Source organism: Alligator mississippiensis, chromosome 10 (assembly GCF_030867095.1).
Source record: "Alligator mississippiensis isolate rAllMis1 chromosome 10, rAllMis1, whole genome shotgun sequence".
Taxonomy (NCBI): Eukaryota; Metazoa; Chordata; order Crocodylia; family Alligatoridae; genus Alligator; species Alligator mississippiensis.
Genome location: NC_081833.1, coordinates 40,805,896 through 40,831,121, shown reverse-complemented (window position 1 = coordinate 40,831,121; position 25,226 = coordinate 40,805,896). Strand labels below are relative to the sequence as shown.

Genomic DNA, 25,226 nt, shown 5'->3' with positions numbered 1-25,226 from the left:
TTCAACTACTGTCCAAGTGGTCCATGTGGTTTAGGGAACTAAAACTCTCTAGCAGCAGCTCTGTATTGGGCTGCAATTACTCGCTGAGGAGCAATGATGCAAATCTTTGAAGGAAAGCCAGAATGTCAGAGGAATTTAAAATCTTTTATTTTAATTTAACAGCCGGTAGAAGACATGTCTTCTCCTCCTGCCCATTTCTCTCCTGCCTTGCAATAAATGCAACAATTATCCTCTTCCAGAGCATGGCAAAGGTTACCTTTTACCATATCTAGTGTGCTTCCATAGGGTCTGTATTACCTAGAATTGGAGTCCTCATTGGGACAAAATGCTAGATGAAGTATGGACTTCTGAGGACAAAATGAGATTATTATATACTTGTTAGCCATCAAGCTTAGCTGTGATGGAACAGTTGCATCATATGAACCAAAGAAAACTTCAGATGGAAACTTGTAGGGAGCAAAATGCATCCTATAGTAAAGGGTTGGAGACACCATTTGGTAACTCCTTGGAATTGATACCTAACATTTTCACTGGGTACAGATACATGTTTGAATCAGTTTTGCCACATTTGTATTGCTCACAGCTTGTCTGCACATAATGATTAGGATGTAACATCTGCCCTTTTTGAAACTGCTCCAAACCTACTATTTGACTGCAAGGGCAAATTCTATATGCTACCCAAACTGGCCAGTGTTTTAACACTGTCCTGGAATATGCGTAGATCAAAAATAAACACCTCTTACTTCTGACAGCAGCACTTAAAGAAGTCTGGGCCCTGTATGCTTGATATGCATGACAGCTAGTATGCTCTCCACGACAGATGGAACTTTCAAGTCTGTACCAGTGTCCTTTTACCTCCCCTAAAGTCTTAAGCAATTTGCAAAAATAAACATACTTAAATATTCTGCCCTGATTTCTAAATCAGGAAGGGTAGTGAGCAGATTAAACAAGCTGTACAAACAGTGCATTAGATTACCTCTTGCCTTGCAAGACTGTACATTTCCTAGGTGGCAATGTTGTCTCCTTTTTGGTACCTGGTACTGTAGAGATAAAACAAGATAACAAGAGAACCCCTTACTACCTGGAGAACTAGTTCCCATATTTGTAACATTCCAATGAGATAGTAGGCTTAATGGCATTGGGGCAGATATTTTTGCCATTTTTTGTGTGTGTATCTTCTGATACAAGTAGATTGAAGCATTGAATAGTAGAAATCATGCAGGTGGGTAAATGTCACTCATGGTAGTTTTTAATTCTGTTGGAGAACTTATTTTAATAGTCATGAGGTAAGCATTTAAGCATTCATGAGTAGCATGAGGTAAGCATTTAAGTTTTAGTTATACACTATAAGCTTATAAATTATACATGCTATATGCACCGTAAGCTTAGGCCTCTCAAGGATAGTGACAACTTTGCTATGGCCTGATTAGATTTTTGGCACATTCTTGTCAGGACTCTAACTCACATCTAGCTGACATCTACATTTCCACATTTCTTTCCTGTCTCCTCCAGACTAATGTATGTGACGAGGACTTGTTCTTTGTGACATCTAATTGGGTTTGCTGCTATAAAAGTCTTCAGGCAAGAATTCCTAGTCTCAAGTTTCATAGATTCATAGATGTTAGGGTCGGAAGGGACCTCAATAGATCATCGAGTCCGACCCCCTGCATAAGCAGAAAAGAGTACTGGGTCTAGATGACCCCAGCTAGATACTCATCTAACCTCCTCTTGAAGACCCCCAGTGTAGGGGAGAGCACCACCTCCCTTGGGAGCCCGTTCCAGACCTTGGCCACTCGAACTGTGAAGGAGTTCTTCCTAATGTCCAGTCTAAATCTGCTCTCTGCTAGCTTGTGGCCATTGTTTCTCGTAACCCCCGGGGGCGCCTTGGTGAATAAATACTCACCAATTCCCTTCTGTGCCCCTGTGATGAACTTATAGGCAGCCACAAGGTCGCCTCTCAACCTTCTCTTGCGGAGGCTGAAAAGGTCCAGGTTCTCTAGCCTCTCCTCGTAGGGCTTGGTCTGAAGGCCCTTAACCATACGAGTGGCCCTTCTCTGGACCCTCTCTAGGTTATCCACATCCTTCTTGAAGTGTGGCGCCCAGAATTGCACGCAGTACTCCAACTGCGGTCTGACCAGCGCCCGATAGAGGGGAAGTATCACCTCCCTGGACCTATTTGTCATGCATCTGCTGATGCACGATAAAGTGCCATTGGCTTTTCTGATGGCTTCGTTACACTGCCGGCTCATGTTCATCTTGGAGTCCACTAGGACTCCAAGATCCCTTTCCACCTCTGTGCCACCCAGCAGGTCATTCCCTAGGCTGTAGGTGTGCTGGACATTTTTCCTCCCTAGGTGCAGCACTTTGCATTTCTCCTTGTTGAACTTCATTCTGTTGTTTCCTGCCCACTTGTCCAACCTATCCAGGTCTGCCTGCAGCTGTTTCCTGCCCTCCGGCGTGTCCACTTCTCCCCATAGCTTTGTGTCATCTGCAAACTTGGACAGAGTACATTTGACTCCCTCGTCCAAGTCACTGATGAAGACATTAAAGAGTATCGGTCCAAGGACCGAGCCCTGCGGGACCCCACTGCCCACACCCTTCCAGGTTGAGACCGACCCATCCACCACGACTCTTTGGGTGCGACGCTCTAGCCAATTCGCCACCCACCGGACTGTGTAGTCATCCACACCACAGCCTCTTAACTTGTTCACCAGTATGGGGTGGGATACCGTATCGAAGGCCTTCCTGAAGTCTAAGTATACGACATCCACCCCTCCTCCTGTGTCCAGGCGTTTCGTAACCTGGTCGTAGAAGGAGACTAGATTGGTCAGGCACGATCTGCCTGCCACAAACCCATGCTGGTTTCCCCTCAGCATAATTTGCCCTGCCGGGCTCTCACAAATGTGAACCTTGATAATTTTTTCAAAGACTTTACCAAGGATGGAGGTGAGACTGACTGGCCTATAGTTGCCCGGGTCCTCCTTCCTCCCCTTCTTGAAAATGGGGACCACGTTAGCCCTTTTCCAGTCCTCTGGGACTTGGCCCGTGCGCCACGAGCGTTCAAATATTCCTGCCAGTGGCTCTGCAATGATGTCGGCCAGTGCCTTCAGCACCCTCGGATGGAGCTCATCCGGGCCTGCCGACTTGAAGGCATCCAGTTCTTCCAAGTGACTCTGCACCACCTCAGGATCTACATATGGAAGTCTGGCGCCTTGCTGCTGCCTCTCTACAACCCCAGTGAGAAGTTCTTCTGTCTAGCTATAGTTACTTATAAATTTATAAACAAATGGGGAAGAAATAAGTAGGAAAATGTTTAAAACCAAGACTGAGTTTCCTATGTAGGTGTAATATATGAATCAAAAGCTAAGTTTAAACTTCAGAGGGGAACACTTTATAAATACTCTGGTGTGTGGAGCAGAGAGTTCTAGACAAATCAGTCCTGAGGCAGCTGCAACCATTGGAGCACCTTAGATGCTCTAACAAACCCCCTCTACTCCGCATGAGGTCAGCTGAGTTGCTTTGCATCATTGGTGGTTCTTCAGGCAAACTGACCTGGTGGCACCCATCTCCTCTCCAGGTATTGATGACCGTTGGCTTGCAGGGAGCTCATCCGCCCTTTGATAGGTCTTGTTTTTAGTCCTTCTGGGTGTCCACACACCCTCCTCACCCAGGCTAACCCAGGTCAGGGCGCTGGTTTAGTCACCGACAACACAACTGTGGAACAGGCTGTGCTGTTTTCCATGGTACCAGATAGCAGACCAAGGGAGGCCTGGCCTGACAATCGGAGAGTTCTGCCTCAGCCTTAATTCTGCCCCACTTCAAACAGTATCCTGTATACCTTCTCCCCTGGCTAAATCAAGTTTCTGACAGTACAACTAGTTGCTATTGTATAGGTGCTGTGTAGGTGGCATGGTGGCAAATTGGATATATATGTTGCAAAGCAGAGACAGCTTTTAGAGATGCTATTTTTTCATACAGACGTTATACTGTATAAACATCACTGTAGTTCATATAACAGGATCTGAGGTTGACAGCATATTAGCCCACTGCTGCTGGGATCTGCTGGACATCTGGCCAGCAAGGATTGTGAGTGATGCCTTCTTGCTTGTGTTGGGAGTTACTGGCCAACTTTTGGTGATATTACAGTGGTGCATTTCTTTCATCATTGGGTCTTGGGGGACAACCTTAGGCTTGTTCTCATTAAAAAGAAATAAATTAGAGGTGTTTTTTGGCTATATCAGCAGTACACTCAAATTGGTTTTAGTAATGGTATTACGCTAAGTACATGACTGGTGGATTGAAGGTTTTCATAGATTCATAAATGTTAGGGTCAGAAGGGACCTCAATAAACCATCGAGTCTGCCCCCCTGAATAGGCAGGAAAGTGTGCTGGGTTCAGATGACCCAAGCCAGATGCCTATCTAACCTCCTCTTGAAGACCCCCAGGGTAGGGGAGAGCACCACCTCCCTTGGGAGCCCATTCCAGAACTTGGCCACTCTAACTGTGAAGAAGTTCTTCCTAATGTCCAGTCTAAATCTGCTCTCTGCTAGCTTATGGCCATTATTTCTTGTAACCCCCAAGGGCGCCTTAGTGTGTTTAAGTTTGATTACAGGAGGCAGTTTGGAATCAGCTGTTTTCATTGCTGTCTACTTAGCTACCAAGTTTGCAGTCTAATGTGTATTTTCAGTATTCACACAGTTGTAAATCCTTAAGCAGATATGGCTGGGGGGGGGGGAAAGGTAGACAAAAGAAGTTGCTCTTGTTATCATAAGTGCCCAATCCAGTTCTCTTTCTTTTGGGGTTTGTTTTTGGTTTGTTTGTTTGGGGGCGGTTGGGGGGGGGCGTTGGCTACTTAGGTTTTTGGGTTTCTTAGAAACTTAAGCATTCTATTCATAATGGTTCTCTTTATTCATCTTCTCTTCTGTGTTGACACCCTGTTACAGTAATGACACAAATGCCTTTCTGTCTATAATCCAGCAGCATCCCACTTTTGCTGTTGGAATGCATGCAAAGAATGTTACACTTCTACAAGACGTAGGAATTCCAACTTGCAGAACTGAAATGGTGGGTGGGGAGCATTTTCATTCTTGAAAGATGTTTCTAGGCGGTGGCTAGTTTGCAAGACTGGTAGTTTACTTTGTAAAAATTGGGCTGATAAGGATTTTTTTCTGTGATGTTGTCATTGGAGAAGGATGGGTTGCTGAAATAAACATTTTTTTTTCAATTTTTTTTTTTTTGCTGACCATGTTCTATTTTTGTCACGGTTTTTTTACTAGAGTAGTTTGGTTTAATGGCTAAAGCAGAAATCCATTGAAGGCCAGGCAGTAGTTCCTGAGTCAGTAACTAGAGTGGCAAGTCAAGAGGAGAGTCTGAGATACTTGGGCTGAGGGGCAGGAACTGCAGGTCAACACGTGAAGCCAGTGTTCTAGAGCCAAAAACTGGAAACCAAGAGGAAAGTGAAGTCAGGTGCTAATATAGGAAGTAGAGAGACCAGCCAACAGCAGGAACTGAAGTCAGGAAGTTGGGATAAAAGGCAAGGTCAGGAGACTGGAACCAGGAAACAGGGAAGGTATCAGGAGAAAAGGCAAGGAGATGCAAATGGGTTGGGAGCTGCTTGTAGACCTGAATCTTGGTGTTTTCAAAGTCAAGTGCCAGGATGGTCCTTTGAAATAAGGAGAGGAGACAAAGCCAGTGAGGTGGCCAAACAAGGGCTCTTTTAGAAGCCAGCTGGGCCAGCTAACTCCTAGAAAGCAGAGACTCAGCCCTTCTACTACAAGTTTCTTACACAAATATCATCGTTTTGAACCTGTTAAAACATTTTTGATGCTTCTCAAATGCACCCCCTCCCCCCTTTTTTTTTTTTGTTAGTTTAAATCTTCTTTCTTGGAATTGTGGGGAAAAAAAAACATTCAAAACTGCCAACTCTTTAGGCCCAAGTAACCAACATTCTGTCCAGGTCGAGTTAGGAATATTTTTCTTTTGCACAGTGAAATTGTACCTATCAAGTAGAAGGTGATGCTGTACTTCTTCAGTTAGCATGTTCAAAACACAGCCTGCTGCCCTCTGAAGGTTTGAGGATGCTTTTGCCACACGGTCAAAAGTCTGTTTTCTAAAGATTTCTCCAGACAATTAAGGAGGCAGATTGGGAAGTTTGTTTGCATCTTGGTTTGTCTGAGCTCGGCTTCTGAGATGCCTTAAGGAGACTACTTTCAAAAGGTACCAGACATACATTTCCTGAAAATCTGGCTTCTCTTAAATGGCTAACTTTTAAAAGCATGAAAACACCACATTTACTAAAGCCATTAGTCCTGGGCTTTTCCCGCGTGCGAACTTGTGTTCAACCTGGGGTATCAGACAGTGACTCGGCAGATTTTTAAAAAATATGTGTCACTCCCAAGAATCTTTCCGCTAGTCTAGAATTGTACTGTTTTATGCTGTTGGGTAAGTTCCACTAAAGCAGTGCTTTCCCAACGCACAGGAAATCTGGTGTGGCAACTGTGTAAGAATCCTCTCTAATGGGCTTATATTCAAATGTTAGCAATACAACTAAAACACATAGCTGACAAAGTAAGCCCATACAGCATGGATGCACTGCCTGGCCCCGCTCCTGAGCAGTGGCAGGAGGCGGGTTGGTGGGCTGGGCAGTGCAGGTGACTCTGCCTCCCCACCAAATTGCGCACCGTTCCCCTGCCCTCCTGCTCTGTCTGCAACAGCACTGCTGACTGGTGGGGCTAGGTGCTGCTGTGTGTGTGTGGGGGGGGGGGGGGGGGGGGGCAATCTCTGACCATGGAGCCCTGGGTGGTTGCCCACATCACCTACCCCTAAGTCCAGCTCTGGCTCCAAGCTCTCTATACCAAGTCAGGCAAGCACCCTGCAGACTTGTCAACTGCAGGCTATTGAAGCTTTAATACCATATTTACTGAAATCTAAGATGACCCTGAATTTTAAGGTCACCCCATAATAATTTGATTCTATACATAGAACATTTATAAATGTTATGATTTTTCATGTATAGAATCTAATTGGAGAGTCATTTTTATTAATTCATCCCCCCACTGTTGTAGGGGGACAGGTATCAACCCTTTTCCCTCTGCTTCTGCTCTCCCCCACCCCACTTTACTCTTGCTCTGCACCAGCAGGTTCTGTCCCTGTTCTAGCCTGGGACACTGAATGTGGTCCCAGCCCAGCCCCACACAGTAGCCATGTGGTGGGGAGGGGAGAGGGGGGGAGATGGGGAGGCAGGGGAGCAGAGGCTACTGCAAGGTAGAGATTGCAGGTTGGGGGGGGTTGGGGGGGGCAGACAACAGCAATACCTATGGCCCTGACCCTGAGTAGGGACTGGAACCTGAGCAACAGTAGCCACCTGCCCCCCTTACCACCCTTGTACTCAATTCTAAGACATGTTAAATGGGGAAAGAAAGCTCACCTTAGAGGTTTCAAGTAAATACTGTAAATTCATCTTTAGGAGGGAAGAGAGAACAGAAAAATTAAAATGCCCTCAGCCACTGATCACTCACCCCCTGGTATTTTCTAAGTGGGGTGAGTGACCCAAACTTACCCACTGTGAGGCATGTTGGGCTGTGTTACTTGCTCACAACTCCCTGGTGTTGGAGCCACAGTACTTGAACACCTAAAAGGTAACTGTTCTACCTGGAATGCTAGGGCACTGTATGCATGTACACCTCTGGCCTGTGAAAATTGTGTTGTTCCCAGTCAGTGACATTTAAGAACAGTTCAATTGTTATGTGTGTCTGCACCACTAGAGATCAGCTGGATTCATTTTTCTTTGCTTTCTGTCTTCAGAGCCTTCTGGAGAGGGAGAGACCGGTAGACACCATAAATCAGACAACGAACCATTGGATGGATCCTAGATGTAAAACAGTAGATCCAGACAAGGTAAAAAACAAACAAACAGGTGGCATTTGAGCTCTTGGGGCTGGATTCCACGTGTGTGGTGTTGTGGAAGTGCAGTGCCTTTTCAAATGCTAATATTTTGCTCAGCCATTTCAAGACTAATATAATCTCACTTCTATCCTCTATATTTGTGGAAACCTCCTCATCTCTAACAAATGAGATGCTCCAAATAAAAATGCTTTTCCTTGGCAAAGTCTTTGAAAAAATTATCAAGGCTCACATTTGTGAGAGCCTGGCAGGACAAATTATGCTGAGGGGAAACCAGCACGGGTTCGTGGCAGGCAGATCGTGCCTGACCAATCTAGTCTCTTTTTATGACCAGGTTATGACACCTGGATGCAGGAGTAGGGGTTGACATCGTTTACTTAGACTTCAGGAAGGCCTTTGATACGGTATCCCACCCCATACTGGTGAACAAGTTAAGAGGCTGTGACTTGGATGACTGCACGGTCCGGTGGGTGGCGAATTGGCTAGAGGGTCGTACCCAGAGAGTCGAAGTGGATGGGTCAGTATTGACCTGGAAGGGTGTGGGCAGTGGGGTCCCGCAGGGCTCGGTCCTTGGACCGATACTCTTTAATGTCTTCATCAGCGACTTGGATGAGGGAGTGAAGTGTACTCTGTCCAAGTTTGCGGATGACACAAAACTGTGGGGAGAAGTGGACACACCGGAGGGCAGGGAACAACTACAAGCAGACCTGGACAGGTTGGACATATGGGCGGAAAACAACAGAATGAAGTTCAACAAGGAGAAATGCAAAGTGCTGCACCTAGGGAGGAAAAATGTCCAGCACACCTACAGCCTAGGAAATGACCTGCTGGGTGGCACAGAGGTGGAAAGGGATCTTGGAGTCCTAGTGGACTCCAAGATGAACATGCGTCGGCAGTGTGACGAAGCCATCAAAAAAGCCAATGGCACTTTATCGTGCATCAGCAGATGCATGACGAATAGGTCCAAGGAGGTGATACTTCCCCTCTATCAGGCGCTGGTCAGACCGCAGTTGGAGTACTGCGTGCAATTCTGGGCGCCACACTTCAAGAAGGATGTGGATAACCTAGAGAGGGTCCAGAGAAGGGCCACTCGTATGGTTAAGGGCCTACAGACCAAGCCCTACGAGGGGAGACTAGAGAACCTGGACCTTTTCAGCCTCCGCAAGAGAAGGTTGAGAGGCGACCTTGTGGCTGCCTATAAGTTCATCACGGGGGCACAGAAGGGAATTGGTGAGTATTTATTCACCAAGGCACCCCCAGGGGTTACAAGAAACAATGGCCACAAGCTAGCAGAGAGCAGATTTAGATTGGACATTAGGAAGAACTTCTTCACAGTTAGTGGCCAAGGTCTGGAACGGGCTTCCAAGGGAGGTGGTGCTCTCCGCTACCCTGGGGGTCTTCAAGAGGAGGTTAGATGAGTATCTAGCTGGGGTCATCTAGACCCAGCACTCTTTCCTGCTTATGCAGGGGGTCGGACTCGATGATCTATTGAGGTCCCTTCCGACCCTAACATCTATGAATCTATAAATAAAGACAAGATAGAAGAGTAGAATTTTTTTAATAGATGAGCAAAGGCTACAGTAAGGAGTCTAAATTGAATTTGCGATCAGCAGCATTTGTAAAGAGACAAACAACAGTAGACACTGGTGAAATTTATGCACATAGTAACTTTTCTTTCTTGGAAGGGGGAAGAATGTTCCATAGTTTCATAGATGTTGGGGCTGGAAGGGACCTTACAGATCATCAGGTTCAGCCCCCCTGCCCTGGAGGCAGGAAAGACTGCAGGGATCAGATGACCCCAGCAAGGTAGGCATTAGGGGTATGCGAAACGGGCCCTATTTGATTCGGATTTGGCCCAAATCGGGGACAGTGATTCGATTCATTGATTCAGATCGCTGTCCCTGATTTCATTCAGCTGAATCTGAAGATTCAATGCTGCAGTCAGCAATTCAGCCATAGACACAGCTTTAAATGTTTTTTCTACATACCTCAAGGTACTATGAGGCAGCTTCTGAACACTGCAATGCTGGGGCGAATGGAGCGTCCCACAGTAGTGCGGGGGGGGGGGGGGGGGAGGCATGCTCAGTGAAGACTGCTTCTATGTCTGTTGCCCCCCCCCCCCCCCCCCCCCCCCCCCCCCCCCGTGCCCCTTTGGCTCAGCGATCAGCCACAGGGGGACCCCGGGTGCCACCCCAGACCCAGGAGGCACCAGTCACCAAGCTGGAGAGGGGTGCGGAGGGGCCCCTGCATGCTCCCTAGTGGATTGGAAGTGCTTTTGGTCCAATTCCGGGTCTGCTGCTAAGCGCTCTGGGGAGCCCCCCGTGCTCCTGTGGGATGCTACATCAACCCCACCATTGCAGCGTTGATGAGCTGCCTGGTACCTTGAGGTATGTAGAAAAAACATTTAAAGCTGTGTCTATGTCAAATTGCTGAATCTCTCCGAATCGATTTGGAGGGTTCCGATTTGATTCGGACAGATTAAAGCGTCTCCTGATTCAATTCGGGTTCACAGATTCGGCCATCGAATCAGGCCAAATCTCTGCCAAATTGAATCAGCGACCAAAGCTTTGCATAGCCCTAGTAGGCATCAAGATACTATTTGAAGATCACCAGGGTGGGTGATTGTACCACTTCTGGGGGAGAGCCTGTTCTGAGCACCACGAGTCTTCAAATAACTTAGGCATAGGTCGCATGATGGCGTCAGCCAGTTCTTTTATCACTCTTGGGTGTAGTTCATTTGGCCCTGGTGACTTGTAGATATTTAGCCTTTGTAGGTGCTCCCCCACAAGATCTACACCAAATATGGGAGGGTGGTAACCCCCACCATAATCATCCTATATCCTGTCAAGCAGGCTAACATCGTTGGACTGGTTAAATACCTATGTGAAGTTGTAGGAATTCAGGAATTCAGTTTTGTCCTGAGTGTAGGTTATCAGCCATCCCATTTCATTCATCAGGGACCCTATGCCTCCCTTATTTTTTTTTCTCCAACTTTCTATGTATCTAAAGAGAGACTTTTTGTTGTCCTTGATTCTGGTTGCCAATTTGTATTTGGCTTGTACTTTTGCTGTCCTGGTCCGTGTGCGGACCGGGTCAGGCCCCGGGCCCTTTTCGTCGCTCTGCACGCGGGCTGTGGCCGGCAGCCCAGGCAGGCCGGGTCGGAGAGGGCGGGCGCCGAGCTAGAATTAGGCACAGACACGTAACGGTTGATTTTAAGATTGTTTACTTACACCGAGATGGTCGCGGTGCAGGCTGAGAACTTGCTTGAGTTGTGGTTACAACAGAAAACACGAACACATGTGGAGTTTGCTAGGCTCCACGCAGACAAAACACGAACAATCACGTGGAGTTTGCTAGGCTCCACGCAGACAAACTCTGGATGTCCAGGACAAGCGCGCATAAAACTCGTCGGTACGTCTTATAGTAGGCTCCGTTCGAAGACGGGAAGAGGTGGGCGGTAGATCAGGCCGCCAAACTCCTCTGGGCAACACACAGGGTTTCTATTACCCTGCCGCGCACACCCAGAGTCCCCACGACATGGATGCGGAGTCCTCTTTGGCTTGGGCGGAAACTGCTCAAGCCTCTTATATGGCTAGCAAGCCAATCGCTAACCACCATGTGTGAATAATTTAGAACTAGCCAATTGCGGGACACGAATTTGCATACGACGAGCGGGAACTCTTTGCACCGTACATTTCTGTGTTGCAAAGGGAAATGCACCCTGCAAAGATAGCTGCAAAGTGGCGGGAACACTCCTTTGCACGCGGGTTCTCTGCACAGAACTCCACCGTGCAATAAAGCTGTAAACCCACGGGGATAATTCTTAGTGCCGAAACACACACAAAAAAATCAGACCTTTGGGTCATGACAGTCCGCTCCCTACAGGTGTGGGCTTTTGCTGAGTACTCATGGGTAGTTATTTCTAACTTCCATCACTTGTAGGCTTCTCATTTTAATTTCAGGAGGTCCATGACTTCCTTATTGAGCCAGGAGGGTCTCCCAGCCATTTTGCTGCCTTTCTTATGAAAGGGAATGGACTTCCTTTGAACTTTTAGGATAGCTTCCTTGAAGAATGACCACTCTACTTGTACTCCCTTCCTCATCAGACCATGGCCCCACAAGGCCTCACCAACCAAACTCCTAAGCTTGTGGAAATTAGCTTTCCTAAAATCAAGGATTTCTTTCCTACTGGCTAATTTCCCTGACTTAGAGTGGATGGAGAAAGTGATCATCTCATGGTCACTGTTGCCCAGTTTCCCTTCAATCTTCAGGTTGCTCACTAGTTTGTTCCCTTTGGCCAGAACCAAGTTTAGGAGTGCCTTGCCCCTGGTTGGTCCATAGGCTTCTTGAGTTAGATAGAGCTTCTCAACACAAGCGAGGAAGCTTTGTGAGTGATCGGATCTGACTGAGGGCTCATCCCAAAAGATGTCTGGGTAATTGAAGTCACTCCATGATGACCATGCTCTGAGAACATGCAGCCTCTGCCAGTTCTCCAGAGAATTCCTGATCGACCCGTTCCTCTTGGTTTGGACGTCTGTCATCAGGGCCGTCCCAGGGGATGCAAATCGGGGCGACTGCTCCAGGCCCCATGGACAGTGCCATGCAGGCCCTGCCATAGCCACCATGGACCATTGGTGGTGGAAGGGGGGGATAGCAGGGCTCAGCCACCCCAAATGGAGGGCAGCAGCAGGCATAGCCCTATGCTGTGCGCAGGCTCCTGCAGTGGTGGGGAGGGGTGGGATGCTCAGCTACCCTTCACTCACAGCCAGTACCACAGCTGGCCCAGCTGCACGCAGGCAGGTAAGTTTCTTTCAATCTTCTTTATCACCCTGGGCTTGGGGAAGGAGGTGAGCAGATCAAGACCCCCACAGTGAGGGGGAGAGTGGGGTAGGGGAAGGGTGAATCATTCACCCCTGCCCCTTCCCTGCAGCACAATGGGGATTGTCCCACAACCTGGTCTGGCCAGGGCCCCATTCACCGTGACTGGGGCCTTGGCCGGGCTGGGTTGTGGAACCGTTGGAGCCTGGCGGTTCATCCAGGGTCACAGGCGGACGTCTCCCACTGCTGCGTGCACCGTGGGGAGCCAAGGGGAGGTGGGAGTTCTACCCCCCCTCCTGACTTCCCCAGGCCCACCCGTGGACAAGCCACTGGGCTCTGACTGTCCCACAACCGGCCTGGCCGGGGCCCTAGTTACGGGGAATCGGGCTGCAGCCGGGCCAGGTCATGGGACAATCTGAGCCCGGTGGCCCCTCCAGAAGCATGGTGCCAGGCAGCCAAGGGGGCAGGGGAGCATGTGGCCCCCGATCTTTGCACAGGGCAAGCGGGCTGCAGGTGCGGCACCATGTGCCTTGCTGCCCTGCTAACCCAGCGATGGGACATACATGATGGTGCCCGCTGCTTTCAAAGCCGCGGCAGCAGGGAGGCATGGAGGCAAGGAGTCCTCCAGCCCAGCGGTGCAGCCAAGGCTGGCCCTGCTCCAGCCCCCGACTCTGCCCCCCCCCCCCCACCCCCCGGGCAGTGCGCAGCTAGGTCTGGTGCAGGGAGCCAGCCGGAACCAGGGCTGGGACTAGTGTGGCCAGGGCCAGGATGCAGCTGGGGCTGGGGCCAGGGCTGGTGCAGCTGGGGCTGGCATGGCACTGGGCAATGCTGCTTCCCCCCTCCCCTTCCCCCGTGGCCCTTTCTCCTCCCCCCACAGACTTTTCAATGGCGGGGGGGTGGGAGTTCAGCCCCTGCAAATTTATTTTTTCTTCCTCCACCTATGCACCTCACTCCCAGGCCCTGCACAGGCTGATATGCTCTGGGTCCCGCACACTCCTAAGGATGGCTCTGTCTGTAGCTCCTACGGTCAAATCCCCTTCCCTGTGTTCTCCCCGTATCTTGACCCAGGGGGTCTCAAGTCACCTTCTTTGTTCCCAATCTTCACTTCTAAGGAGGTGTAATATTCCTTCACATAGAGAGCAACTTCTTCGCCTTTCTTCCCAACACAATCCCTCCTATACAGGGTATATCCCCCTATGCTTGTGGTCTAGTCACAGGTGGAGTCCTGCCAGGTCTCCCTAATCCCTATGAGATCATGTTGCTTTTTGCTTAGTGGGAGGGCCAGTTCCTCTAGCTTGTTTCCTCTAGATTCTCTGTGCCCAAAGTGTTGCAGACAGAGTTCAAGATGGCTTGTATGTAACTCAGGTTTCACTGCTAGAGGCTAGTTAGATAGGCAAGGGAATGATGGCCATGATTTTTCTCCTCAGCAGTATGCACATTTCCTATCCTCCAAGGAAGTAACTTTTACCATGCAAAGTATTCCTTCCTGTTGCATACCAGCATTACCACTGGGAATGTGTGCCTATGAAATTTATAGGATGTATGGTGAAGAATGACTAACCTGGCCAAGTAACAATCAAGTTGTGCGCAGGTACAGCTATTCTTTCTTTTGATAAGCCATGTGGTTAATATGCAGTTAGCTTCCTGTCCTCCACAACCACCTACTCCAAAGTCAGCTGCTGCAAAGGTGATAATGCACCTTTGGCAGGTGTCCATGTCCTGTTCACCTTGACTTCTGTGACATTACTAAGTATTTCACTGGGACTTAAATATTCACAGTGCTCTGTTTAGCAAAAGCAGGATAGTTTTCTGGCACCATGCAATTTTATGGAAGTTTCTGACACCTGACTATTTACCAAGCAGAAGCTGCTATTATTCTTTGCTATGAGTATTATCTCGGATTGATAGGTGGCTCTACAGTAAGTAAGTGTGCATAACTGAGGCAACTTGCCCTGCCCTCCCTCAGAGAATGGATGGATCAGTTCTCCACACCTGGGTGACAATGCATATATAAGGCAAGAGTAACAAGTAGGGCGTGATTTCATTGGCAGTAGCACACTGTACCCAGGGATAGCCAACAAGTTGCGTGCTACAAAGTCAACTTTATTTCTTTTTTACTTTACGTAAATAATGTGGCTCCTCTGCCTTAGGCACTCAGTTTGATTTGAGCCCGCAGACACGTGAAATGCCTTCTCTAGTGGAAACAGCAATGAACAACTATGGTAAATTTTAAGTGATCCTCCCCTACTACATGTAGAATGACATTTCCCGTTTGCCATCCCAGGAACAAGGTTCAGACCAATTTAAAAAAAGATGTAATATGGCTATCTCCCTTGCTGAGGATCAGCCAGTTGCACAGATGGGAACAGACTTCATGTTTCAAAAAAACAGACAGACAAGACTGCATCTCTGCAGACTCACTTGGACACATGGACCAGAGTGCCCCATGGATGGTACAAATACATCTACTTCAAAATGTTTCAGTGACAAATTTGCAACAAAAACCTATTTTTATCAAAATGCAACGGTTGCAAATTCAAATGTTGATAATATCACTTTCTGAAGTTGTCAAAGCATTCTGCTCTTGACATTTTGTCTTTTGGTTTCAAAATTAAAATTAAGTGCTTTTAATTTTTAAAAGTGCTTTTATGTGGCAAGTCAAATCCAAATAACGTGGGGGGTTTTTGAGAGAGAGAGAGATATCAAACAAAATGTTACCTAGCATGTCCTTCCAGATAGGTGGTGTGTGTATTCAATACTTTGGCACAGCAGTGGCACTTAGTAGACTCTCTCTCTCTGTCTGGGGGATTTAAAAACACCCAAAAATGCTTAGTAGATGTATCCTTTTCTGGTCCTAAAGGACAAAACAGATGTGCCCTTTTGCAGTTTACCCTCCTGCTGCCCTAACAAGAACAGAGCTTTTGTCTATTTTGGCTTTAAATAAGGCCAGAAATTTCTGTTTCTGCATCGTTCACTTGTTTTTTGCTCCCTGTTCCCACCAGGATCCCAAGCTAGCCAGGGAAGCTGTGAGCACCTTGTTAGGACAGAGATGTAAAATTTCCAAAAATTTTGAAGCCATGGAAAAAAAACTGGCTTCTTTCTGGGGGTTTTTTTTTCTGGAAAAAAACAGACATTTTGGGGAAAATTGAAATATATGCAATACTTATTTTCTTAGCACCCTTTACAGATCTAAATTCACTTTGCTACTTTAAGAACATAAAATGTATTATGTATAACTTTGTTTGCTCATAAAATTATCATGTTTGCTATATTTATTACATTAGAAGTATAGTTTATTCAGACAATAATTACAAATTTACTAATTGAATTTACTTCGAAATGTTTTTAATTTTTGTTATAAATGGAGCTACAAGCTGCTGAACTCTAAGGAACCTAACATCTCTTAGTTTTTGTCAGTTTATGAGAAGCAGGCAAAAATTAAAGTTGAAAATAGAAGAAACCATCATCATTATAGTAAAACAAAGAAAGTTGTTATGTATTCTGGACTTAGTCTCCTCCACAGTGTCAAGCAGATACAGAAAGCACTCATTTTTAGAAAAAGAGCTGAGGAAAAAAGGGGCGAAAAAACCCAAGACACGTTGAATACAAATTTTGCTACATGAAACGTTGTCTAATCAGTCTTGTTTTCTGAGCTATCATGATCAGCAGGTTCTGCTGCTTCTGATCCTTTGTTTTTGTCAACTTCATGGACTTCTAAAAACTGAAGTTTTGCCCAGATTGAGACATGTTTCACATGTTAGTTTATTTCTTGATTTGGTGAGAGTATTTCCAAACAGAGCAGTTTCTTTCACATGCTGCAGAAGATAGAGGAATATGAAGCAGGCAAGCAGCAAGAAGAGTCAAAGGCTGTGTCATGCAAAGGCCTTGCCACCAATGTTGCAGGAGGGATATGCTTGGCAGAGTCCCAGACTGCATTCCTGGACCAAATACCTGAAGATGTTCAGTAGTCTGCAACATTTGAAAGTACCTTTCCAACATCAAGTCCTAACTGTGTTGCTTGTTTTGTAATCCAGTCAAATGCAGTAGCAGTGCTATCATCACTAACATTTCTGCCTTTGAATCTTGGATCCAAGAGATTTGCAGCATGAATTGATTGACAACAAAATTCTTCCCCTCTCTTAATAAAGTCTTTCACCTTTCTTTCTTCTGTACTTGTAAGCAGAGATGCACTTAATCAACTGTTTTTGAGAATCTATCTGGGCCATTTGGTAAGGAATATCTGACAAAAGTGCACTGTCTGATCCAGATGCAGCGATTGCTGAAAAAATTGGCTTTAAAATCTTCAGGGAGTTCTGCAGCTGAACCTAGAAGACATCTTCATCAAGTACATTGTTCCTTATACTTCTGGGTGCTTTAAGCTTCTCAATTATTACTGTTTCTTGAAGAGCTTGTTTTTTAGTAAACTTTCAAATGAGATCACCATTCCAGCCCGTCTAGTTTTACTACAGAGTTTGAGTGTCACTATTTTATTCTTCAGACAAGGTTCTTTGGGTGAATCGGATATCTTTTATTAGACCAACTTAAGTTGGTCTAATAAAAGATATCCGATTCACCCAAAGAACCTTGTCTGCCTATGTCCTTAGATCAACACGGCTACAACCTACACCCCTGTAACTATCTTATTCTTTTCCTTCTTTTCTTCCTGCTTCTTAAAGACTGCAGCTACAGTATGAGTAGTTTTTACATGTTTTATAACTTCTTTTGCTCTTCTATAGAACTTTTGCAGAGCGTTCAACTTCATGATGTCATTAAGAAGCAAGCTTAGCCCATGGGATGTACATCCTATTGCAGTAGTATGTGGATATTTATCCATTATGATCTCCCATTCCCCTTTCATGTTACTTGCTTTGTCAGTCAGCAAAGCAAATAACTTACCACTCCCAATCTTCTGTAGGACTTTACATATTTTACTACTGATATACTCTGCAGTATGCCTGTTCTCTCCTGTTTCAGTGCTTCTGTAAAAAACTGGTTGAGGTGTTGTTATCACAAAGTTTATGATTCCTTCTCCCCACACATTTGTCCATCCACCTGCAAGTACTGCAAAACAGTGCTTCACTGATTTTTCCTTGGATTGCATTACATGTTTATATTCTGACTCTAAAAGAGGCTTGCTCAGATAATGTCTGCTGGGCAAACAGTATAATGGTCTTAGTAATTTAAAAGCTTCCTGCCAGTATGCATTTTCAGTTATTGACAATGGTACCCCAGAAAATTATATTGCTCTTGCAAGAGCTTGGTCAATTTTTTCCTGATCTTCAGGTGTCATCTTGTCTACAAATGAAGCTATTGAGAGTCTTTTGTATAGAGTTGGTTGCAATATTTAGTTACGTGAGGATGTTGATTGGGCAACCCTATGCGATGCTGATGTTATAGCAGAAGCAGCAGCAGCAGCTGCAGCAGCAATAGGATGACTTCTGGATCAAGGACGTTGGAAAGAGCTACTTACACCTTCATCATCGTGATCTACTTTCTCCTCACTTACACCCATGAAGAATTTTTTAATGTCTGCAGGACACTTCTTACATACAAAGATGTGTTTGGTCATCCTGGTAGCATTTGGAAATGCATATTTCATTTGACAGTATTTGGAAATCACATTTTTTTTTCTCAGAACTACTTGCAGTGTGGAAATGCTTCTATATGCTAGAAGTTGGTCGCACCATTTTGCTGAGGGAGAAAAAAGAAAAATGTAACTTAGTGGCTAGCTTGCATTTGTAAACACTTAACTACAGCATGTACAAATTTAGTAATGGATGGAGAAGAGGCCGCCTCCAGAGTTACCTGTGAACAACTTCCCTGCCCTGCAGGCCTCACCTCGCTAAGGTTGGGTGATTTGTCACAAAACATCAGATTAGTAGGAATTCAATTATGAATTACATAGGTTATGAAAATATACTAATGCAGCTAAAATATAGTTTAATATACTGAATTCAGAGAAATTTAAACTCTTATCTTTCAATAAAGAAGTATACTTTCTTTCAGCTCCTTTGTGCTGCTTCTGTACTTCTGTGGATCTCAAGGTTACAGGACCAGGAGGAGGCAGGTTCCTTTCAACACCAAAACCTTTAGACTTGCTCTGTCTCCTCTCCAGAGGCTTTTGAGCAAGCAGGGCAATAAGCTCCTTGTTTCTAATCTATAGGAATGAATGGATGCTGCTGGCAGTGTCCACTCCCTGTCCTTTGAGGCCTAGTCAGGAGGACAAGAGCAGATCCACCAACCTCTTGATCAAAAGTCAGCAATAGAGGAAGTCCACAAGCAAAGAAGACACTGAATCCTTCTTTCTTCTCTGGTGAAAATGGCAGTGCCCCCTGCATCTTGCTCTTGCATTTGAGAGTTGTACTGTACTGCTTGTCCTCGGTGTACAGGAATTGTAATGATCTGATACTGTAGGCAGTCTTACATAAAAGTCTTCCTATTACATAGTTATTAGAATACATTTTGGGGGAGTAAAGGGTGGCAATATATGAACACCTTGTCTTAAACATTTTATTCATCATTCTAAAAGAAAATATTTCACAAAAGGTTTTCTTTATAATTTTTCCAAAAAATGTCCATTTTTCCAATTTTTTGGAAAAAAACAAAAAAAGTCCTTGGGAAGAAAAAATGGGGGAAAAAACCTCCGCTTTTTTCCCCCAGATTTTTCTGGGTTTTTTTCTGGGCCTTCGCATCTCTAGTTAGGACTAGGAGAAGGGACTGCCAGCTGTTTATCCATCAGTTGAAGTAAAGAATCATTTCCCACACTGCCAGAAAAACTATAATAACACCTTGATAAATAGGTCAGGAAAACTGGATGTTACTCTTGGGAGGAGGTCAAGGAGTTATGTGGGGTGGGGGAGGCAGGAGGCAGATGAGGAGCCTGAGCTTCCAGTCAGACAGTTGGACAGATGGGGCATGTTTATGAATGGCTGCGCAGAGTGGTCAGTGTTGAGACTAGGGGTGGGGAGATGGGAGGAATTATACAAACTCGTTTTTGTTTTATGCAGGCCATAACTTGTTTCTTCAGTCAAAAAACACTTCTGGTCACTGATCTTTTAAAAAGATAAACTCACAGTTGAGGAAAGTTTCTTGTACTACAGTGAGCAGGGGGACAGCCTGTCCTAGCAGAGGAGATGGGGAAGAGCTTGACTTGGTAGCTTGGCAAAATGAAAGATGAGATGAAATAGGATTGCTGCCTATAGCAATACATTTGAGAAAAACAAAACGCAGGAAGAGGAGCTATGATGGTAAAGAACAATGTTGCCCCATGAACAAATGGGTGTGAATAGATCCTGAATAAAGTTCAGCTACAAAGAAAAGAAGATTCCGAAGCAAATGAACAGTGAAGCTTCTGCAACAGCCTCTTAGCAAAATCAGTAAGGGTAAGAAAAATCCCTGGACTGAAATTTAGGGTTGCTCTAAGGTTATGAATGAGATTTGCTATGGGTACTTATAGGTCAAAGTTGAGTCTCCTGCTAGGAGGTCACTTCCAGGTCTTTTTCCTGTGTGGGGAGAAGTTATGTACAGGTGGTGGGGAGCAGTGGGTTAATAGTTTCTTTGTGTGTAATGGCCAATTGTTTTTGGTTTGTGGCTCAGCCACTTCACAACTTGTCTATTGAGAGAGATTTCTGTTAGGGGCTGGAATAGGAGGAGGAGCAGGTTACTTAATACAATAGGATAATAGAAAACCAAAGAACTAGCATAACCAGGTAGAAAAACACTGGGCATTGTCTTAGCTTGGCTGTTCCAATGCAGTTGGTATACCGTGTTGTTGAACCATATTACTATCTGCCACTATTGCAAATATACTCTTGGGCTAGGCAATTAGTCCCTTCATACTTTGAGCCATGCAGGAATATGGCTCAATACCAACTAGTTTGGGGACCTATAAGGTTTGGAAATGGTTTTTGTCTAGTGTGTCTACAAATTTCCATGCAGTCAACTGAGGCTATGTTCAGATATTCAGTTTCTTCTGGGAGAGCAGCTACTCTTCCAGGAGAAACCACTGGTGTGCAGAATTTCAGGATTTTCTCCCAGCGCAAAAATGGTTGCTCCAAGAGAAAAATAACTGGAAAACAACGACAGTTAAATCACTCCTGGGAGAGCAAATATTTGCATGTGCTCTCTTCTGAGAGAAGCCACAGAACGGTCCTTCAGCATCCCAAGGTGCTTGTCACTTTCCACCCCCTGGGAGACTGTATGTCACTTGCTGGAATCTACTGCTTCAGCCAAGCAGGGAGCAGAACAAGTCTCCTTCACAATCTTCACATTGTGCTGCAGGGCGATGCAGGAGGACCCCCATTGTCACATGCTGCCAAAGCCCCATGTCCATGGGCTGGATCAGAAAGCTTTATGGGTTGGATCTGGCCTGCAAGCCATAGGTGTCTGGCCTTTGCTCTAGACTGGAGGCTGTGTGAGTGTAGTTTTAGTTTTGTTAGCAGTTGTTGATGAGATTTGGAGTATGCAAACATCTCTTAATGCTGGTGTGGGCAGTCTGGCCCATGGGGTGGATTGGGCCTGCAGTGGACTTCATTTCCCAGCAGCCCCTGCCTGCACTGCTCTGGCTGGTCTCCATGGAGACCCTAGGAGTGACAGAGCCATGACAGCATGGGACCGTCATGGCCCCTTGCTCCCATGGTCTCCATGGAGACTGGTCCAAGTATTGCTGACAGGGTGTGTGGCTCAGCATGGAGCTGCATCTGGGGCCAGGGCCAGGATCTTGTGGCAGCAACAGTGTGGGCCAGATCCAGGGCAGAGCCATGATCCACTGCCCACATGCCCCTGCAACAAGTGCGGGTTCTGTGGGCAGGAGCGTGCAGGTAGTGGATCGTGGCTCTGCCCCAGCTCCAGCCCATGCTGTCATCTCTGCAGGGCCCTGGCCTTGGATGCAGCTCCCTACCCAGGTGTGTGCCCTGCCAGCGCTGCTGGAGCTGTTCTCTGTGGAGACTGAGAGCACGAGGCCATGATGGCCCTGTGCTGTCACAGTCCCACCACTCCTGGGGTTTCCATGGAAACCAGCTGGAGTGGCATGGGCAGGGGCTGCTGGGAAATAGATCTGGCCAGTGGTTGGACTCTGCCATTTTGCTCACCCATGTCTTAATGCTTTCTCCTGAAGACATTAAATGTGTACACAACAATTCTCCACAATCTGAATTTCCTGTGTTTATCTCCTAGACCTGAACAGCATTTTTCTTCAGGAAATCTTTTTTCAGCAGCTAAAAATATCAGATAACCAAAATACTGGCCAACTTGAATAATTTTGCTCAAAAAAAAAAATGGAGAGATTACAAAAATATCCAAGCAGTTCAACTTTCCATTTCAAAGTCATTTTTGGTGCTAAAATGAAGTTCACTTTGAGGGGGGAAAAAAGTAGTAGGCACCTTCCGAAACTAAAACAAGAAATGTTGAGTGAACCAAATCATTTTAGTTTTGACCTGAAACACTCCCCACCCTCCCACCCCCTCCCTTGCATTTGAGCTGAAAATGAAAAGCTATTTGAATGAACTCAAAACAAATATTTCTGGCTTCGCCTTCAACTCAAAATTAATTATTCAGATAGTCCTACTGTTCCCTCTCTATTTGCAGGGAGAGGTCTCTTATTCTTTGATTCACATTCATTTTGGCACTCTTTTTTTCCCTTAGCTTCCACACCACTTTTTTTCTCACTCTGACAGTATTTCTGTTTCCGTGTGCACATATATATCCTGGTTATAACCAGGGCTGGACACACAGATTTGTTCAACACTATACGTACATCCTACAACTTCAAATATCCATTCATGACAAGTGTCGTAATGTCCCAGCATCCCCAGGTAAACAAGCAGTCAGCTAGAGCAACAGGGCAGAAGTCTCTCTCTAGCTATGAGAACCTGCTGGTACAACTCTGAACTGAAGAGGTAATATCTGGCTTCTCAAAATATCTCCTGCCCAGCTTACATGTAGCATGGAGGTTGATGTACGTGGAAGTAGGGCATTGAGCTTGGTAGTCCTTACTGTGGTGGAAGACTTCAAAGAACATGTAGGTCTTTGTGAGAAGCAAAGATTTTTGTGGGTGATACCTTTTATTGGACCAGATGCATGGTTGGAATGGACTTAGATAAGCTTTCAAGTACATTTCTGTCTTCTACAGGTCTTTGTAATTCCAGTACTTCCTATTCAGAGTAGTACGGCAAAATGTAAAGGGTAAACAGGGGTGAATGGCCACAGGTAGGGAAAACGCCCCACCCAGCAGCCTAAGGAGGTGGTGAGTGAGGAGCTCTCACTCCCACTGCTTACATTTAGCACAGACATTGTGGCTAGAAATAATCCTGAAAATTTGGGGAGCTGGCTGTGATTTATCTAAAGTGGAGCATAATTCTGATAAATAAAAGCAAACAGAAATTGCCACTACTAAGAGTCCTTCTTTCCCTCTCTGTCATTCTCCTCTTGCTTTTTACCAAAGTATTCTGCTTAGTAGGCAGCAAAGCCTCTTCTCCACTAATAAAAAAGATTCTCCTTTTTTTAGCATTCCTACCATAGCTCTGTACAGCTTCTAATGTCCTCTTTGTATTTGTCTAAATAAATGCCCCTGCTCTCTGATGGCCCTTGTAGTACTTTGGCCTTTAGGGAAGAGAAGAGGTTGTGTGGGCTCAACCAATTGAAAACAGAGTTAAACTTCCTTCAATAAAATGATGAAACGGCCAAAGCTGTGGAGTCCTCCCTGCAACTGATGTGGAGGTAACAATGTAGTTGAACCACATTCTTGCATGGGGCATTGACAGAGAGAAGAGGAAGAAGTATTTGAACTTTTGTGATAGAAGTGTCTTCTCTGACAGATTCATGTGAATGAGGAAAAGGTGGATTCTTCAGAGCAAATATAAGGCCCTGTGTATATCCATGATTTGACTGTGTGTCTCAGCACACAGAGATCTGACTGTAGGGAGGAAGATTTACTGAGGAAGCATTGGTCTGGAAGATGAAAAACCAGGCCCTCATAGTGCTAACACTGGCAGTGATTCCCAGAAAAGGGGGAAAGGTCACACAGGCAGCAGCCCCTGAGGCAGGGGTGGGCAATTATTTCAACTAAAGGGCCGCTTCATGAGTTTTGGTGAGCTGTCAAGGGTCACACTCCTAAAGTCTTTTAGAAGATATCATTTTAACAAATTATAGATAAAAAAAACCAAATTGTATACTTAAAAATCAAACATCTGCTATAACATTTTAATTTTATTTCAAAAAATATTTTTTTTCCTAATTTGTTTTTTTGAGTAGTGTATATAGAGGCAATTGCATAACAGCTCAAAATAAAGTCTTACTCTTGCATATTGGGGATGGGGGGGATATGTGCAGGAGCTGCTGCCTTTATGTTAGGTCCTGGGAACCTAGGGGTATGGTGTGTGGGGAGGGAGGGGTGATGGGGGCAGAGGGTGCATGTAGCAGAGCTCACCCAGGCAGTAGGGGTGCTGTCCATGCCCCCCTTACCCCTCCCTGTGGCCTGCAGCTCCTTTTCTGGTTCTCCACATGGGACTGACCAACCCAGGGCAGCCAGTGCCACACTCCCACACACACCCACACTCCCAGTACACACAGCTTCCGGGTGGGACTGCTCATACTGCTGCTGCTGCAGCTGTCTGGGTGTGGCTCAGCTCCCTCCACCTCCAGTAGTTCCTCCTCTGCCACCACCACCATGCCAGAAGGGGGCTGCAACTGGATAGCTCTAGCTCCTGACCACCTTCCTTCCACCCACTCAGCTGCCTGCAAGTGTCGTCTCCCCCCCCCCACCGGGTTCTGAGAGTCGGGGTAGAGGGGATGAAGCAGGCTTACCCATGTACCCATGCTAGGAACTCCTCAACAGTCCTTGGCTGAGCTATTGCTGCCACCATCACATGCTGTGCCCAGCCTGGCTGTTGCTCTTCAAGCAGCAACAGCAGCCAGGACTCTTCAGGAGTTCCCAGTGTGAGTAAGGTATAGGGCTGCTCCTGCTGCTGGGGTGCAGACTGTCAGGCTGGGGACCGGTGCCAATGCCCCTCTGAACTTGGTACCAGAGATGAGTGCCCCTCTTGCCCACACCTAGTTATGCTACTGGGTAGGACAGTGGAAGAACTTAAGTATGAAAACAAAATTTGAATGATACAGCCATCCATTCCCAAATAAAGGGTTCTGAAGTATGACAACAGTGCCTAACTTGTGCTTCTTGGAGTGACAGGGCTTTGCAAGTCCATGCTGATTGCTTTTCTTTCGAAGCGACAGGTTCCATTTAGACATCTAGGTCAGAAACTTACCCAGCCAAACCAGAGTAGAAACTACTTGGTTTTGCAACTTAAAGGTTGGGCTTGAGCAACACAGCAGCATTTTAACCTGCCTCCAGGCTAGGAAATGAGTGTGCATAGCTGTAACTCCCTGTTGTGACACTGACCAGTTCCTGCCCAGGACCCTGCATACATTCACAGGGAGTCCACTGCAACTTCCAAACAAAGGGCTTTGGCATCTCTGTTTATAACAACCATTTTATAATGAGCTTAGCTGGT

General features: G+C 46.1%; 1 protein-coding gene across 6 annotated transcripts in view; it reads left to right on the top strand.

Moving 5' to 3' along the window:
* FA2H (fatty acid 2-hydroxylase) overlaps window positions 1-25,226 on the top strand; it is a 143,969-nt gene that overhangs the window by 84,768 nt on the left and 33,975 nt on the right. For all 6 annotated transcript variants that reach the window (XM_059713726.1, XM_059713729.1, XM_059713728.1 and 3 more), the window contains one exon: window positions 7,804-7,896. In XM_059713726.1, the coding sequence (XP_059569709.1) occupies window positions 7,804-7,896 (93 nt within the window). The remainder of the gene's footprint in view (window positions 1-7,803; window positions 7,897-25,226) is intronic.